The sequence below is a fragment of the Ruditapes philippinarum genome, unplaced genomic scaffold (genome assembly GCF_026571515.1).
Source record: "Ruditapes philippinarum isolate M1 unplaced genomic scaffold, ASM2657151v2 ctg4506_1_1_1_1, whole genome shotgun sequence".
Lineage (NCBI taxonomy): Eukaryota > Metazoa > Mollusca > Bivalvia > Venerida > Veneridae > Ruditapes > Ruditapes philippinarum.
Window position 1 is genome coordinate 68,003 of NW_026863415.1, and position 20,362 is coordinate 88,364.

Consider the following 20,362-nt stretch of genomic DNA (forward strand, 5'->3'; position numbering starts at 1 on the left):
AACATTATAAAGGGACCTGTTGTTGCAAAGGAAACATAAACATGGGTAGGTAACAAGTATTTGCAAAATAATATTAGTCATTTCACATTCTTGATGAAAATCTTTGAAAAAGATATAAAAATTTAGCACTTACCTTCATGATAAAATGTAAGCAAACTGTACATGAACACAAGAAGCTGAAATGAAATAGAGTTAAAATATTCCTTTACTCCTTGATCAGTAATAGTGATTATAGGAGAAAATATCTTTAATGCCACCAGAAATGAGCAAGACTTTATACAGATAATGTGATTTATACAGATAATGTGAGTTATTCTAAAAGATCTATTTTATGCCTGCTAATGGTAACTGGTTTTAACCATTAGGTTAAAGGGGAGCGGTGGCCTAGTGGTTAAGGTGTCTGCCTCTCAACCCAGGGATCATGGGTTTGAACCCCTTATTGGGTCACGACCATGTTTCTTCATATGACACTATTACTAGTCGGTTCCAGGAAGTGATAAATATAAGTTGCTTGTTTTCACAATCAAGCTTAAATAAATATGTTTAAACCAACCATAAGGTCTGTGCCATGGATCATGGTCTGCACTGATCGCTTTTCAGTCTGTACTCATTTTGAAATCATCCACACAACAAGAGCGATCAGTAATCACATGTGTCGCCTCATGATGGCCAATTTCATGTTTGGACAAATTTTGTGACAGACGGACAGACAGACAGACGGACAGTGCACAACTAGACTTGGTACTGATCATTCCTGTAAAGTTTGGATAAAATTGCACCAGTAGTTTATGAGGAGTAGTCCGGACAAGCTTTTGCGTATCTGGCAACACACAGAAAAAAAACACCTTTTTATCAAAGGGCCATAACTCAGCCAAAAATCATTCAACCGGAAAACCCGTGCAATATGCGCAAGGACTTGAGCTACAGATCAATCCTGTTAAGTTTCATTGAAATTGCATTAGTGGTATAAGAGAAGTAGTCCGGACAAACTTTAAAAATAAAAATTATTAAAGGGCCATAACTCAAACAAAAATCATTGAACCGGAAAATGCTGACAATATGCACAACTAGACTTGGTACTGATCATTCCTGTAAAGTTTGGATGAAATTGCACCTGTAGTTTATGAGAAGTAGTCCGGACAAGCTTTTGTGTATCTGGCAACACACAGAAAAAGAAACCTTTTTATCAAAGGGCCATAACTCGGCCAAAAATCATTCAACCGGAAAACCCTTGCAATATGCGCAAGGACTTGAGCTACAGATCAATCCTGTAAAGTTTCATTGAAATTGCATTAGTGGTATAAGAGAAGTAGTCCGGACAAACTTTTAAATGAAAAAATATTAAAGGGCCATAACTCTGACAAAAATCATTGAACCGGAAAATGCTGACAATATGCACAACTAGACTTGGTACTGATCATTCCTGTAAAGTTTGGATGAAATTGCACCAGTAGTTTATGAGGAGTAGTCCGGACAAGTTTTGTGATGGACGGATGGACAGACAGACAGACAGACGGACAGACGGACAGACAGACGACGGAGAAGTGATCCCTATATGTCGCCACTACTCCGTAGAGGCGACACAAAAAATGATTAATGGTTTTGTCCAGATTTAAAGATCTATCTTTAAATCAGGGCAAATCTATTTAGTATTAAATACACTTATTCCAAGACTTATGCAAGATTTAAAACAATACTTATTTACTATGTTTTCAAATACTTCAAATAAAGCCATGATTACTGCCTTAATTAACTTGCAAAATTTCATTGTAATGTTCACTTATGTCTGGCAGGAATCATATTTTGAACCTTTACCCTGCAGACTTTGTGAAATGGACTAATTCGTTTTCAAATCTGGAGCAGTCCATTAAAACTTGAAGGGATTTCAGCATCTACTACTACTAAATCTCCTGACATTAAGCAGTATTAGTTCTATGAATGTCTGCTAAGGACAAATTTGTGCACTAATACAAGCCTCAACAAAGTGAAAGATGCATTTTAGTGAAAAATTTCTACTTGTACAGGAGGCAGACCTGATATGCATTATTTCAAGGTAGAACCACTGACATCCCTTAACCAGCTGGTATCCTCCACACATAGAGGCCCAAAAGGCCCAGTCAGGAGTTGAACCCACAGTGACTAAAGGCACATCACCTTGTAAAGTCCCTCATTCCCATGCATATCTCTTATGAAGTCCCCGCTACTTACTATTTCAACAAATTCAAATTTTTTCCTCTCCTGCACCTCTTGTAACTGTAACACATATTTCATAGACTGTTCATAAAACCCTCGTCTTTCCAGTTCTAACTGAGCATCATTCTGTTGAAAAAAAAACATACAGTGTTAATAATTATAAAAATTTTCATCATTTAAACTGTTTGTTTGTTCATCATTTCATGTTGACTTTAACACAATTTTTGGCCATATCTCAGCAATGGATCCTCCACCAGACCGGCCTCTCTGGATAACTAACTAGTCATTATTAATTTCTCCACAAGTTACAAACTACTTATTCAAAATAATTTCTCAATCAGGAGTGAGGGACATAATTATGGCCAAAAGACTAAATGTCCAATAACAATAATCAGTGAGGAATTTCCCCTCGCCTGAGAGTCAAAGTTTAAACTGGCAAACCATGAATTACAAATTTGATGCTTTACCTATAATGATGAGTGGACATAAATTTATTTAAATATAAATATATAAACATAATGCTTATGTTTCATACATAATTTTCATTTGACAATATTGATGTTTATATAACCTTTGCGCTTCAATGAGTGGGGCAAATATATGAGATATAATTTATACAAATGAATATATAACATGTATTCAGAAGGGCATATATGGTTACCTATATTTTGCACCATCAACACCAATTTCTTGTTATATGTTAAGAAGTTAATACTAGAAAACTTTTTTTATACTTTCTTTTTTTGAGACCCCAACCGGGTATTCCCATTTTCTCACCCCTTAATAGGTATGAGAGGATGAAAAATTATTGTATATCATATTTGAACTTATTTATCATTTACTTGTTGGTATAATTGGATTATAACAAAATTTCATCCCAGATACGAGTGCAGATTGTTTAACAAATTGACAAAATCTTTCAAAGCCGTGTGCCTGCAGATGAGCTAAAATATTTCAAGAAAATCAAACTTGAGGAAAATGTACTATTTTGTTTGTTTGTTTGTTTGGTTGGTTGGTTTTATGGCTTACCAACACAATTTAGGTCATATGATTCCAAAACAGGAAAGATGATTTTGACCTACCTTGGATGTTACAAACTTAAATAAAACTGTAAGAGAAGTAAAAAGATTCAATGTTATGTGTGAATAATGACTGATTTTGCAGTATTTATCACCATATTTCTACAGTTTGACTTATTCATTACAGGGTATTTTTGCTTATTTTGACCTCTTTTTGGTCTGTAGATGGACTGTAAGTGACATTTTGCATCATGTATATTACCTCCTTTGTTCACTTCACAACATTTTACTTAGATACATAATATTTAGTCATTTTCAAAATATTCACGAAATTAGCCTGAATCTGAAGGCATGCTGCTTTACTAATGTCTTTGATGACCTCCATCCTTGATTTCATTATACATAATAAAAGAAAGAGAAAACATTATCATGTATCATTTTATTTCACCGGCACAGATACATATTTAATGCCAATAATTTCCTTTCCTTACAATCAAAACCAATTAAGATAATTAATTTTCTTTCGTTCATTAAATATTAATTGGTTTCAACCATACTAATAACTTGAATTTCTGGTAAATTAAACATGAAATTGTGTAAGTGTTTAGTTTTTACGCCAATTTTAAAACGATTTTAGTCATAACCTTTGTAGTTAGTCAACCAAACCAGCTTTCCTGGATAACTAACAAACTAAACCATGAATTACGATTTTCTTGGACTATCAATCTTGCGTGATTTCTGAATTAGGAGTGAGTAACAAATGACAAGAAGACTCAATTTATATCTGAAATAGATTGTCACAGAGAAATTTAGCCTCAACCGAGGATCAAACTTGCTACCTACGCCTTACAAATCCAACGTTCCTTCTATTGAGCAAAGGGGGCTGAGCAAGAAATTGAAAACATTGCCTGAGTAAACTAGTGTCTATTCTAGGATGGGGGATTCACTCATATTTTTGAGAATTCCTCCCTATTTTTTCAGAAACAGGGGGAAAATTTTACATAGAGAAAGAAGAAAACTAGAAATGTGTCCATAGGACACGGGTGCCCCCACTGCGTCACTGTTCTGTCAATCTTTTTACTAAGTTAAGGGAAATAACTCTACAAATATTTGATAAATCCACAAGCGAAACCCCAGGTGCAAATCTAAAATATGCTGAGCAACCTGCCCATAAGGTTTAATGACTATGTCAAATCCAAGTTGAAAATTGCAAAAATTTTCTAAGTGAAGGGCAATAACTCTAAAAATACTAAATACATCCAGACGAAAATACCTAGTGCACAACTGCACATGCTGATCAATATTTCTGTAAAGTAACATGACTCTAGGTCAAATACTTTTTGAGTTACGTGCGACACATGTTGAAAATTGCCAAATTTTACTAAGTCAAGGGCAATAACTCTGAAAATACTAAAAATATCCACATGAAAATACCCAGATGCACAACTACATATGCTGATCAACATTCCTGTAAAGTTTCATGACTCTAGGTAAAATTCTTTTCGAGTTACGTGCGACACAAGTTGAAAATTGCAAAATTTTACTAAGTCAAGGGCAATAACTCTGAAAATACTTAAAATATCCACACGAAAATACCCAGGTGCACAACTACACATGCTGATCAACATTCCTGTAAAGTTTCATGACTCTAGGTCAAATACTTTTTGAGTTACATGCGACACAAGTTGAAAATTGCAAAATTTTACTAAGTCAAGGGCAATTACTCTGAAAATACTAAAAATATCCAGATGAAAATACCCAGGTGCACAACTACACATGCTGATCAACATTCCTGTAAAGTTTCATGACTCTAGGTCAAATACTTTTTGAGTTACATGCGACACAAAAGTGAACGGACGGACGGAAGGACGGACGGACGGACAAGGGTAAATCTAAATGCCCGCCACTAACGTGGGGGCACAAAAATCAACAAATGTAGTAAATTCTCACTTTTCAATAAAAATCCCCCCGGTTTTTCAAATCCTAGAATAGACACTGAAACTAATGTCCATCAACAGTCCAATAGAAAAACAGCTATATGAAGAGACTGTCGTAATCAGGAAATCGGAGGACTTTCAAGAAATTTTCAAAACACTCACCTCTTGTAACTGTGAATCTGGAACTTTGGTTTTTAAACTCAAGTAACGGTCTAATGATGCACAGAATTTCTGTGTCTGCTTGTCAAAGGCCTTCTTACCTTCCTGTAATATAATACAACGAAACATGAATCATAATACATTGTACGATTCTACCTTGTTGCAACGTTAACCTCAGGTATAACGCTCAAAACACCTTGGACACAAACATGAGCGTTATAACGGGGTTATTATAAGTATATCTCTCTCACAGATTGACATATATTTGTGTATCTTCCCAATTTAAAATTCTTTTCTCTGCCAAAGCCTAAATCATATAATTACATTGTATGTTCTTAGAAATATTTCTTAGGAATTACAGAAATCTTATAGAAGATGATTATTTTTATTTTCTTTATGTATTATAAAAAATATACATGTATTTAAAGGTCAACACCTGCATGAAAAAAAATAAATCAATTATCAGATATTATATCCCCACACTTTTGGGTAGCACATAAAACCAGCTTTTATTCATAATAGAAGTCCTATGAATCTTATAAATTCAGGCATTATTTCAGACACATGCGGACACAATAGAAGGCCTTACAATCTCTCCCCCCCGCCGTCCCCCCAAAAAGAAATAATATTGGCGATTTTCAACCTAAGGGTACAAAACTTAGAAGTGAGTTATTCAAAGGCAAAGAACTCAATCATAGAACTTGTGTACTTGCTGTTTTGCCTTAAGTAATGTTCATAGGGGCATAATTATGGCATACAAAAAATTGTTTCCGCCACCAGTTAAAATGTAATGTCACCATATGACAATAACAGCGTCAACCGCCTCCATGGTCGAGGGGTTAGAGTCGATGACCTCTTATCCAGTTACCTCTCTGGGGTGGGTTCCATTCCCGGGAGATGCTTTGGTAGTTAAGGGCAGAGGAAGGTAGTCTAGTACTGGTGTAACTCTCCAGGAACGATGATTAGGAAACTACCCACCTATATGACTGAAATACTGTTTGGAAAAGGCGTAAAATGAAACAAACAAACACATAATAACAGTGTCAGTATAAAATTAAATTTTGAAATCTTGACCTCAAAGGTCAAGGTCAAATTGAAGTCAAGGTCAAAATTCAATAATCTAAATGAATTCCTTTTGCAGTAATGTTTTTCTCAGCATAAGAATGGAAAGTTCTGCTATGCTGTTGCCAATATCCAAGATGTCTTCAGACATTAACAAACATATAGAAAGACTGGACAAAAAAAAACATTGCCATAGTTCTATTAATACTGAGGGTGAAATAAATCATTCTGTATATAAAACCTAAAACAAACCTTTGCTTGAACAATGTGTTGCTTTCTAAAATGTTCCAACGGTTTGATGAACTGCTCATTTGCTTTCTCAAGCTGAAAAATATATAATAAATAAATAAACAAAATTTTATTTTTTCTTCAAAATTCTACCTACAACATTTAGTTTGGATATTTTCCTGAGAAAACATAATTAAACATGTATACTAGACATTCTCTACTTTTGAGTAACTCTCCACAAAATTACAACATCAAGAACTATTAGCAAAACTTTGTAACAACGTAAGTGCCTTCTCCTGTATGCACATTTGAGAATTGTTGATGCATTATAAAATAACTGAATTAACATTCTTTGCATTGAGAACTAAGATTATGTCATTAATAAATGATGATTCTCAGTAAAAGAATGCAAATTTCTCATAAAAGATAGTTTCAGTTGTGGGACATTATCTCATATGCACAAATGAAATTTAAGCCTCAATTTTTAAGAAACTTGGATAATAAAAGTTTGACTATGTAACCAGTATAAAGACAAGCCAGTCTGTATATACAGTATGTAAACTCACTGTCGACTGTAATATTGTTTCACGTTTGATATTGAAGTCCCTTACTTTATCTAACTTAACAGGTCCCTAAACTCTTAAACCAAATATCAGGTCCGGCCTTCAGGATATACACGTTGAACAAGGTGCTGGACACATTATCTTACTAAAATCTTGAAATATACTTGCCTTCCCTTTCATATGGAAGGTCTAATTTCGACCAATTATAAAAAGATTTTTTTTATTTTTTGGTTTTACGTCACATCAACACAGTTAAAGTCATAGGGCAACTTTCCTACTATTAATACTTGTGGAGGAAGATCTTAGGTGCCCTTTCTTGCATTATTTCAGGCACGAACACCCACCTGTCAGTAGAACTACCAACGTTCCATAAACTAATTGGAAGGCTTCCTCGCATAAAAGAATCCAAAGTTCCCTGTCGGCATTTCAACCCATTGCAGAGAGACGCAAGATGTTTAAAGTCAAAGACCATAACCACTTGGCCACGTACGCCAAAAAATTATATTAGGTTGCTCAGTAAAAGTACAAATATATTTATTCAGCTGACCTTACTTTTATAATGAATAGTAGTCGTGGCATACATGAATATTATCATTGACAAATTGACCTTTTAGGGTTAAAATCAACATAATAACCGTGACTTATCATTGTGCAAAATACAAACAGAAAATTATATTAAAATGATAACGATTTGTCATTGTTCATGTTTGGATAATTGACTTCTTTTTACACACACGGACATGATAATAAATATATCATGTGATCACTGTGAGTTAGTCAATTACTACTTATGTCTAACAATAACTTCAAAGAGATTGTTAAAAAAAAAGGTTTTTTTAGCTTCCTACTCAAATCATATTTATCTTATGTTAATGAAATGATTATAGTAAACAAAATATTGTTTAAAGGTCAGCTTCAAGGAAATAGATTGTTTCCTTAATCAACTTAAATAATGACAATGAGTCAAGCAGGATACCAATAAACAACTGTTTGTTATCTGGACAAGTACTAGATGTTTAATTTCTCCGTAGAATAAGATTCTTATATTGTTAAAGCTGCTTAGAATCTTTAGTTGAAAAGCACTGGAGTGGTGGTGGTGTTGGTAGTTTTCACTCCGAATCAAGCCACATTGAATTTTCCAGAGCACAGTTTAACCACCGAATCATTCCTAAGGGCAGGCTGTCAAGAAGTTTACCCTAGTACTAGTTGCCTTCACTTTCGCAAGGAACTGGAACTTTTGTACATACTAGAGCAGAGGTACAGTGCAAATGACCGTAGAAAGATTTCATGATCAATCACAACGAAAGTGACCTGCACCTTCCAGGAATCAAACCCAGGTCGACCCGATTCACAGTCCAAAGCTCTACATAATGAGCTCACCAGATTATAAGCTTTAAAGCACTGGATATCTAGTTACCCAAGAGTTAGATATCCCTGTCTGTGACGACAGCTTGTGTTTGATTCTTTTTCTTGCTTATTTACTTACAAATCAGATCTCAGACAGAAATTATGAAAACTTAAATTTTCATTTAACACTTTTTTCTTATAGGAAAGTGTTGAAATTCACAACTTCATCTATAAACGGCAAAATGATGTCATCCCCAGAATGCAGCAATTCATAATTAAAAGGTTTGCAGTTATGAAATGATCATTTAACGCATGCAGTTTTGTCTTATCTATGGGGTGTTCAGGACAGGTTTTCCCTTTGTGTAAGGCAGGTTTTCCCCCAGGGTAAGACAGGCTTTCCCCTTGTGTAACTAAGACAGGTTTTACCTAAGCACCAGTCTATATAACCTGTAGATAATCCTGTCCGATATGCAAGAATGCATATGCAAGAATGCTTGAACCGTCACTACACTTGTTACTGTGCTGCTTTAAGTTTCTATATTTGATCCAAAAAAAACCCTAAACTCACAATGGACTGTTCCAAATTCAAAGCAGGACAAATCCATTACACAAAATTTAGTAGTGCGCAGGTTAATCAACATGTCAGTGTTACTATAGGAACAGAATATAATATTTATAAATCTATACATGTGGTTACTTGACTTACCATTCTTTCTCTTTCATCTTCTATTCTGCTCATCAATGAACCAAATTCTTTTAATGCTCCCGCTGAAATAAAGACAAACTTCAGTTGTTTATTTATCATCAATCATTATTTAATATCTACTGAACTCATTAATAAATATTTAGGTATTTTGTTATACTTTAAGGCTGCATGCCTCAAGATGAGCGAAAATATTTTAAAAAATAATCATGACAAAATTAAAATTTTATGGAAAAATGCACTAAGATTCAAGAAATAAGAATCAAGAAATAATTTCATGAAATAATTTACAAGTTATGTGTAATTAAGGACTGAATTTGTAGTATTTATCAGTATATTTCTACTGTGTGACTAACACAGTAAGGGTAATGGCTTTTTTTGCTTATTTTGATGTCTTTTTGATACTTTACATAGATTGCAAGTGCTTTGTGCCATGTGTATACTATTTTCTTTGTTCAGTTCACAATATTTTATTTTTAAATACATGTATGTTTAAAAATTTTCATGAAAACATGAATCTGCCTTCTCATTTTTTCCCTTCTTTTGATGCAATCTTTTAACTCTCTGGCAGCTAATATGTGTGAACGCACACCATTAGAATGCACAGCAATTAAGCCTATAGCAACCTGCATATCTATGTGGCATTACCTTTTTCTGTCTTTGCATTAATTATAATTTTTAGTACTGTATGAGTATAATAATCAACAAAGATCAGGTCCAAATTCAAACTGCAGTACTAACTCAACTTATTTAAACTAATACAATCATAGACTATATAAACTTAGCAGGGCAATGGCAATTTAATAACTAAAAGATTTTCATTTATTTAATAACATATATGAATTTTTCATTTATTTAATAACATATATGAATACAAATCATATGGGGTTGTTTTGTTTTTGTTTTTTTTTGTTTTTTTTTTTTTGGGGGGGGGGATATTTTTTTAATGTTGGCTGTTTAAGATTAAATCCTAAAAGTTTAAATTGTATAAAGCTACAATCATGTATGAAACATTTTAATAGAATTTAAAAACAATAAAATTATGCATTTTGGCATTATATTTTGTAAACTGCATGCAGCAAAGATATATATATATGAGATATATATATATATATCTTTATACATTTTGATATTGAAATCTCTTAGATCAACAAACAAGGGATCCATTCTTTATAAGCAGGGGGATAGACTATAAAAGACTTTTATGCAAAATTTAGCAGATTAAAAGGTTGATCAAAAGAATACATTTTATATTATATATGTTACAGACTCAGCAAAAAGCATACACTTGACTTTAATGAATATTATTGCAATATACAACAAGTCTGTGGAGAAAATATGGTTTGATTGCCATAACTTATTATTAATCGAAATAAATATAATGGAAATTGCACCAACACTGTTTCATTTCCTCTTCACAATCATTGATAGGTCAAATTTCCCCAGAAAATAGGCCTATATTGATTTGCTATAACCCACTTGCTTTTCAGTACCATCCCAGAGCATATAATAACCAAAATCATATGCTTTCATATCTTCATAATAACAATTGAAGTAACAATTATTGCTGTGGTAGTTTAGTGTTTACCCTCCAGATCATGGAAGTAAGCAACGTTGAATTTACCAGAGCACAGTTCATCCAGTCAGCATCGTTCCTGGGCAGGCTGTCAAGCAGTTTACCTGAGTACTGGTTGCCTTAACTTTACCATGGAACTGATCATTTCTGTACATGCTGAAGTACAGCCTGAATTTCTTTTTCCAACACAAGATTAGAATGGTAACAACTAAAACTCGTAACTCTTAGAAAATGCCAATTTGCAAATTTTGGTTAACTTAGGGGATGTCTTGCCCAATATCAGCACCATAAAGGGAGCTCTTCTGAGCCCTGCAATTGTCAGTGTACCATCCTGAGTTAGCTTAATAGGTAAAACTTTGGAATGCGAACTGGGCAACACCGGTTCGACTCCCTAACAGTACAGGTTAAGCCTGAACTCAAGTTACAAGCTTAAGCTTCCATGCTTGAAATTTGCATTTTTTTTTCTGTAAATGGGGATGGCAGCCAAGAAGGGGTGAAATTACATTTTGTTTTCTTTTGTCAACATAATGAAAATTTCAAGCATGAAAGTTTTAACTTTTAAGAGAAACAAGACAAGATATATTTATTTCTGTAGTGTCATTCCAGTTAACCCAGCTAATACTAAAAGTATGCTAAGAAACTCCACAATTTCAGCACTGTCTTCAATATGAAAACCCCTTAATTCATTTTTACATAATCATAATGGACCAATTAAAATTCAAAATTCATAGCTGGACAAACCATTAGAGAATTATCAGTTATACATTGATAACATCTAGTTCTTTCTCCATCTGCTTAAATTTCTTTTTTTCCGAAAAAATAAGATTACTATGGATGATGATGTATGGTAAAAGCTGCAACTTAAAATTATGATCAATTCTTTCTCTTAGAAAAATTTCCTCACACATACCAATTTTTGAAGACTTGTTTCATAAGATCATGATCGAAGATCATAAAAATACAATGAGATCATTTAAAACAAACACTTTGTGAACCAAATGTCAATACAGTTATCGTGACTGAGATAACATGTGAAGTAGATTTGTCGTTCTCTCGTGACATTAGTTTTGAAAATAGTATAGTTAAACGCTGAGTACAATCAAACAACTGAGGTTATCGTAATTTTCATAAAAAAAGGTGACTTAAGGCCTCAACAGACGGTAGGATTTAGTTGTACAGCACTAATTAGAGAAAAGATGTACAATTTTCAAAGCTATACAACACTTGCATTCAGACGGTAATTCTACACTGTAAGAATCATCTGAGGTTTCCCCTAAAAAGGACCCCTTTACATTGATCCTTTACATACATTTACTCACTAAATACTTTTTTCGCCATGAGTAATGATTGAAAGACATCCATTTAAAAAAAAAAAATTTTAATGTGAAGCCTGACCGAGACTCAAACCTGGGACCCTCAGAATACCGTACTGCGGCTCTGCTGACTAAGCTATCTGGCCGCCTACAAACTACCTCCCCTCCCCTAATTAGAGAACAATTCAATACCGTGACATAATCATTTTCGGAATAATTTGGGATTCAAACATAACACAACTTTGGGTCTCCTGAAGAGTTTTTCAACATCATTTTTACCCCATCTTACTACTATGTTTACCTTTTAGCCCTAATTGTTCTGGAATTTCATTCATAACACCCATTATCAGGAGATAATTTGCTTATCTGTTACTTGTCATTGTGGGAGGTCTATAAAAATCGGTAGGACAAGATTTTCAAAATAGAACATGTCCTATCCCTTACATCTAGACATAAGGTTTCCGAAATCAAAAAATAGTAGCCTTCACACATTAAGATTTATCTGTACATCTTAGTTTTAATTGGTGTTGTACTTCAAAATCCTACCGTCTGTTGAGGCCTTTAGCACACTCACCTATCTCATAATTTTCATATATTTCATTTTTAATGAAATTTCCGTATGGGAGATAAAAATTGCGGCCCTTGAAATAAGGAACAAGATTTTATGCAAGCATACATGATGATTATAAAATAATAAGATTCATAAATATTAATACAAATAGTAACCTGATTTAAGTTAATTAATGATACTATTCTTTAAAAGTGAATTGATTATCCAATAATCTTCAAGTATACATGTATATCGCTTTTAAAAGCTCAGCATGCAGGAGTAATTAATTATCAAATAAATTGCAGCTCTAATTACATGATTCTTAGCTAATATCTGCTGAAATTAACCTTACCATAACCTTACAATTACAATATATGTTGTAAATGGACTTCCATTTTTGGCAATATTTGTTATCAATTATTTAGAGTTTGTCACGCCAGCCAAAATCATGGTTTCATCATCAACGAGACAGAACAGTAGTGAACTCTATCACAGAGTCTTAATTTTGTGGTCACTCTATTTAAAAGTGATCTATAACCCCCCACACTTCAGACAGGGAAAGTAAATCTCAATTTAATATAGATATATAACATAATAATATAGGTCAAACATATTTTGTAAATAAACCTACATTTGTATCGGTATTGTACACTGTAATACATCATGTAATATATCATCATCATACCCATGGTCTCACAAACAAAATCGTTTATATCATTACTCTATATAACTTCAATATGATATAACCAGCATAGAGGAAAGATCTATGTATTTATAATTCAATATAAATCTACAGGCTTTAGGCACCTTTGAAGTATAGTTATCAAATTCCTCTCAGACAAATTAAAACCTTCAGCTGATATCGCTCTACAGCTGGATGCCATATAACTGGCCACCAACACAGGAGAAAATCATTTTATAATTTTATCCTATAATTCTATAACAAATTTTTAAAAGAAGATACCAAACTATTTTACACATTTAAGAATTTTATATTTTTGGGGTTTTTTTTGTTGTTGTTTTGTTTCTGTTGTTGTTGTTTTGTTGTTGTTTTTTGGGGGGAGGGGGCAGGCGGATGGTGGGGAATAGAGTGTAAAAAGGAAGACGAGAGCACCAAGTAGAAGACCGGTGTTTATATATTGGCAATTGTAGTAACAATTACTGTTTTGTTTTTTTTTCTTTTGATATATTAATTTGTTACATAATGCAACATTCTGTACCAAATGATAGCATCTCTTTCCTGATATTTTAAACAAGTATTATTTTGTAATGACAACAAGGATGCCTGGTTAACACAAAAAAAATGCCCCCTCACAAAAGCAACCTGAACTGAACTGAACACAAATATACCAAAGGTTAACAATATTTCTTCTAACTTCAACATGGCAAACATTTGTGCTATTAAGGGTCCCGTTTTCATTGTACATTTTGACAGTTTAGTGTAACGGATCAGCTAGGCACTCTACATGCATAGTGCACAAATGCAAATTTGGTGTCAACACCCTCAGCTCTCAATTAACAACTTTTCATTGCATAAAAATTTTCCAGATAATAACAACATCTTCATTCCACTAGTCTGTTGCCTCCTCCACAACATTATCACATAACTCAAATATTCATAACACAAATGTACACTCCCCTTTCCTACCTGTTACGTAATGATGTAATGGTAAACACATTAAATAATGCTTGCGAATAATTATAACCCATTTTTTGTTTTCCCTACGCAACCTGTTAACAGTTTTCTGTAAGGCGGCAAGTGCCGATGTTATACTATCATGACCTAGACGCAACATTTCATACCTCCTGCCAAACACATGGAACTACTTTGTAAACCATTTCTTACAAATCACTAAAATAACATGTTTAATACCATTCCATACAGTACGTGTATTGTTTTATGTTAACAAGGTTCTTATTAAGTTCTTCATGCATGTTTTAGTGTTAGACTAGGGTCTCCATAAAAAAACAACATTTGGTACTTCTTGTTAAAAATTGACACTGTGAGTTACTGTGTCAATATAAAGGAAGTCTGTTTGGAGCACCCTAATGGAGATGACGTTCAATTATCTCCCCTGCCATTAAAAATTTGTCATCATCCAGCACTTAGTTGCAGTCTTTTTCTATAATGGTACCCAGCTAATTATCTTAATTGGACTCACTGGTCTAATCTTTCAACCAGGACAAAATCATTTTAAATTATCATTTTTAGGGAACATTGGAGTGTCAATGATTTAAGTGAACATTGCAGTACAGATTTAAAGTCATCTGCAAAGGGTGCATGGGTCAATTCTTCCGCTAATATCTGAGGTTTAAAATGAACAATAAAACTTCAAATAATTATTTACGTCCTTGCCAATGGTAGCTTTGACTTTTAATGAAAATTGACTTTTTTTTCTGCTACTTTTACATAACATGATATTTCATGTTTGTTGCATAATTGTTTGATTTCCAATACAATGACACTTGTTCTAATATTCATAATTCTTTATTCATGCATTATTAAACAAGTATACAATTTATCGTCCTGTGACATGAACTTATTAAACATTGCAACCGTTGGACTTTGTTTACAAGGTATATTCTTGTATTTGTCCGTGTTTCAGTCATGTAAGAACTGGGCAGCTTTCCTAATCCAGTTGTCTTGGAAGAACATAAGTATATATATGTTATATCCGGGGTAAATTCATCCGATAATTATTCTAAATGCAATTTTTTTTCCCATTACTCGTTTTTACAACCTGAATTCTTTGCAAACTGGCAGACTTAGCAGGGGTTTTTATTTCAATATTTTGGGAACATAGGATCCATATTCTTGCAATCAGATACCATCCAGCTATTAGGCAGCATTGTAAAATTAAAATGTGCAAGAAATTTTCAACTCATGCCTCAAATGTCTTTAATGATGTTTGATTGCAAAGAAATTTTACATAAATGTTCAAGTTATTTTATAACCAGCCACAAAGCAAAATTTTATCAAGTTAATTTCATAATGACATAAAATATGTCAAAAAGAATCTTTTTGAATCATAATCGACTAAATTCAGATTTTTATATCATACTTTCAAGGCTGGTGAAGCATTATCCTGACTAATGGTAAATATAATGTGTTACATTGTGTAATTCTAGATATCAAGAAAACTTGCCGTCAGCCCATGAAGTGCTTTACTTACAATCATTAAACATTCTATTATGTTAATTAAAATCCAGTCAAATGTTGCTTACATGTGAGATGTTTTCAATTCTAAATAAGTTTATTTAGCATATAGTAAAAGTTAATATATATCCTAACACTCCACGTGATTTTGTCACTATAGACAAAGAAGGAAAAAAACTGGTGTTAAACTGCCAATAAACACTGGTTTAAGGGACTACTTGTATCAATTCCTACGCATCAAAACTCCAAACCTGTGTTAAATAGCCGATAAACACCGCTTTAAAGACTGATATTATTTCTTAAATATAGTTTGATTTCAAAGGAATCATATTATGTGACTTATTTAAGCCACTCCTACGTCTTCTAATGCTTGATGTGCTCTTACGGCTCAAACCAATGATTCCTCGGTTGAGACGGAGGGGGACACTATAAATAACCATGAGGCCAACTCTGACCTCCATTGTTATTCAGAAAGAATACAGCTTTAATAGCATCACATCTCAAAATCTAGTCAAAATAAAACTTGGCAAAGTCCAACAGTTTTAGTCTAGCTGTGCTGGTTATTGGAAAAACAAAATTCATGAAAATTCTTCGAAAATCTCTTCTAAATATTTTCCTATAACACAAACAAGTCTTAGAATACTTCACAACCTGTGAAGTCTCAAAAGCACCATCCATATTTCTGTTATCTGTGTTGTTTGAACAGTTCCAAACCATTTCAGATTATCAAACATTGACCGATATATATATTTTTTTCTCAAGTTTTCGAAGCTCTATGATGTTTATTATCTGCTTACAATAATCTGATAAAATGGATTTTCAAAAGATTTAATCAAGAAATCACTGGGGTTAAGTAAAGCTTGGCATTCCCAGGGATATTTATCCACTTCCAGCAAGGCAATTATACAAGTTATCACTAGAGCAACAGAATGTATGGTCTGAAATATTAATAGTAAAATATCTTCTCCAGAGATATAAAATTAATACATGAAAGTTTATTTTCAACAACAATATATCATTATAATATATTCCTCTACCACGCTATCTGACCTGATTGATTCCTTACTACCCGAAGTAAATTCTTGGTCATTTAAACACATATCCGATTTCTAACTAGACTTCTTACTATAATGGCTTCTCAATTGAGTAGCTTTTAAACTGAATCTGTATTTTTAAATAATGGTCGTAACTTAATCCCCTTCTGACTTGCAATTTAAGTGTACTTCCCCCTGTTTGAGTGAATGTTAAATTTTGCTCCATAAAATAAAGTACACTAGAAGCAGGTACCCTATTGATACTATATTGTGGGGCTTTATAGGTTTTTCTATTGTACCTAAAACGTACTGTATTTGTGGCTGGGTTAGTCAATCTTGTAATTTCTGGCCTGACTCTATACAGATGGCTACTCAATCAAGTATTTTTTATCGGACCTGACTCCATACAGTAAAAAGTTTATTCAATCATTTCAGCTCAGACCTGACTCACTGTACTGGTGGATACTAAATGGAGTAAGATTGAACCTGAGTTCATACTATTTACTCTTCTCCTCCGAAACTAAATGACTAGCTTTAATTGTTTCAAAACTATTTCAGCATTTTAAAACTGAAATCTATAAAATTAACAGAGAAAACACCTTCCAGACTATTTATCACAAATCTTGCTGGGTAAATCTAAATTTACAAGTTATTTACATGTAAACAACCCTAAGAACTGCTTTTAATTTTTTATCGATTTAAGAATTTTAAGTTCACTGTATATAAGTAAGCTGTGAGCTAAAATGCAACACATATATTAAAATGTTTCTCAATTTCATTCCTCTGTATTTGTTACATCTTCATTGCCAAAGATTTATGATAATAAGACTGATAAAGTAAATCTTAATAACGTTAGAATTCTACTAAAAATATTATTATCATGCAATTATCCTTATCTTTATGATGCATTTTAAGGTATTTTGAACATTTTATAAGTTATCAATTGCATTGTTGTATTACAATTCAAACTTAATGGTATATTTCATCAAAACTTGAATTTTAATTCTCTTTTTACCTATTGCATAATTTAATACACCTATAAATTTTCTGAGCATATTCTATACACTGCTGGTCGGGGTATAATTAAATTCCCGTGCATTTTTTTTCTCACAATTGTGATTTTCTTTTATTTTTTTGCAACATTCCTTGCTTTTAAAATTAAAATTTTGGTCAGGTACATTTATTATGCAGCCATAAAAGAATTGTGAAAATTTAAAAAATTTTTTTTTTTCTTTTTTTTTTTAGAAAATGGAAATCTTAACAGTTTTGTCAGTAAATGTACAAATCATTATTAACCCCATACATTAAGCCCCTGATTTATGCAGACAAAAAAAGGAACTTGTGGCACAGGCAGGACTCTTTAAGTCTTTGTTAAAAGTTGCATTAAATAAAGGAGAAAATATATTTACATTTAATTTCATTTTCAAATATCATTCGAGTTCATATTAACTATAGTACAGAAAAATGTTCTTCTTTACAATATTGTGATGTACTGGTAAATAAAATTTTAAAACAACATAAAATTTAAGCCACACAGAAAAAATTTTTTTTTTTTCTAAAAAGTTCAAATAAATAATTACATTTTCTGCTAAAATCTGACATCTGGCAAACAGACTCAAACAATTTACAGTAACACATTTCAACAGACACTTAAACCTGTCAGAACAAACACTCAGCCTACCACCAGTAACAACTAGAGAGAAAAAAGAAAGACAATTACAAAGAACACCTTTCAGAATCCTTATTTACAGTATCATTCTTTTAAACTTTCACTTTCTTTTCTTATCTAAATGCATTAACATCACACTGATTGATAAAAAAAATCTGAATCAAAGAGAAACTTTACAGAAATGGGAAATATATTTGTATTTTATGAAAATGCTTACTACATCTCAGTCTTTATCAGTTAGTGTAAAATTTTGAATTTATTTCCGACAATGCTGTACGTAAGATATGTGATTAATATCCCAGCATGCATTATTCTTTCAGGCGTTATCTTTATACAGTTTTAATGTGCATTCAAGTTTCACTATGCACAGCTTGAGCTGTCTATTTTCAGTGAATACAGCATGAAAATGCAAAAAAACAGGTATCGAAGAAAATGCAAGACGATTAGAACGATGCCAGAATTAGAAGAGATTTTCCATTGAACTTTTAATATAATAGCATTGCACTCGGCTCGCTTTCTATTTTTAAAGCTTTATTTTTCCAGCTGAGAAATTAAAATGCCAAGATATATCTACAAAGCGGTAGTAATAGAATGCGAAATGGACTCCATTTCGCGAAATGAACTTTTCGACTACGAAATGGACATTTGTCTCTTTAATTTTGGTTTAAGTGTACTATTTAATATCATTTTTAATAATGAACAAGTGATATATGACATATAATTACGATTTAAACAATTTTGTTAATATTTTTTTCATTATTTATGCTTTTACATTTGAAAATAATCGTATAATAATGCCACATAGTTCAGTGTTTTATACATGGTCTTTCAAATAGAAAGATTCTGTTTTATATTATATCATATGTTTAACCTGGGACAAAAATATTTTTGTCGTCCCAGAATAAACGTAAGTGAATAGAAAAGATACCCTTTGTGACATGTCAGTTACACCATAATTTGTAAAGCAAATGTCCATTCCGTAAGCAAAAACTCCATTTCGTGGCCGAAAACTCCATTTCGTAGAGGCCAGATTATTTTCAGAAATATGACTATAAAATAGGAAAATAGTAATTTTAACTGGTTCAATCTGTAGTTTTATGTCATATGTTAAACATAAATTAATAAAAAATAATATTACTCATCATGGTTAAACAAACAAATGTCCATTTCGTAGGCGGTAAGTTCATTTCGCGAAATGGAGTCCATTTCGCATTCTATTACAACCCTCTACAAAGAATACAAAATTTAGCTGATTTTCACAATAACTGAGTTTAATTCACACATCACTCCTGGTTGAATAATATATTATATGGCATAATGACTGTCTTCATTGGGCCTAAAAAAAAAATTTTTTTTGGATCGGGTCACCCGACCCTACCTAATAATATACGCCGACCCTACCGTTTTTTTCTAGTCCTAAAAAAAAAAAAAAAAAAAAAAAATCGATGAAAATACCGTATTATTGAGGTACGGAAATGTGGTCAAAAAATATTGTACCTGTGTTTCTTTGTTAGTCATGCAGTATATTGGATTAGCATAATTAATGAAAGTTCTCAAAAATAGCATTAACCGGCCCTTCAACTTAACATTTCTTATTTTCCTTGTGAAGATCATTGCAGATCATGATAGAAAATAGTACATTAATATTAATTTAACCTATTACAATGTAGTTGACATGTTGTTTAACCTAGTTCATTTCTTCCTTTACTATTATTATAAAGTGACTAATAACTGATAAACTTTTAGATTTGCACTCGACTCTTAACAAGTTGTCACTTGAAAACACTGCTTCTGTCAAGGAGGGCTGTTGTCAGATCACAATTTCTAAGATGAATAACTTACATAACAAGAG

The 20,362-nt window shown here is 32.6% G+C and overlaps 1 protein-coding gene across 8 annotated transcripts in view; it reads right to left on the reverse strand.

Moving 5' to 3' along the window:
• LOC132722070 (rho GTPase-activating protein 10-like) overlaps positions 1 to 20,362 on the reverse strand; it is an 81,163-nt gene that overhangs the window by 49,142 nt on the left and 11,659 nt on the right. For all 8 annotated transcript variants that reach the window (XM_060706497.1, XM_060706494.1, XM_060706496.1 and 5 more), the window contains exons 3-7: positions 9,215 to 9,276; positions 6,623 to 6,694; positions 5,312 to 5,413; positions 2,209 to 2,319; positions 134 to 176 (exon numbers count right to left, since the gene is read on the reverse strand). In XM_060706497.1, the coding sequence (XP_060562480.1) occupies positions 134 to 176; positions 2,209 to 2,319; positions 5,312 to 5,413; positions 6,623 to 6,694; positions 9,215 to 9,276 (390 nt within the window). The remainder of the gene's footprint in view (positions 1 to 133; positions 177 to 2,208; positions 2,320 to 5,311; positions 5,414 to 6,622; positions 6,695 to 9,214; positions 9,277 to 20,362) is intronic.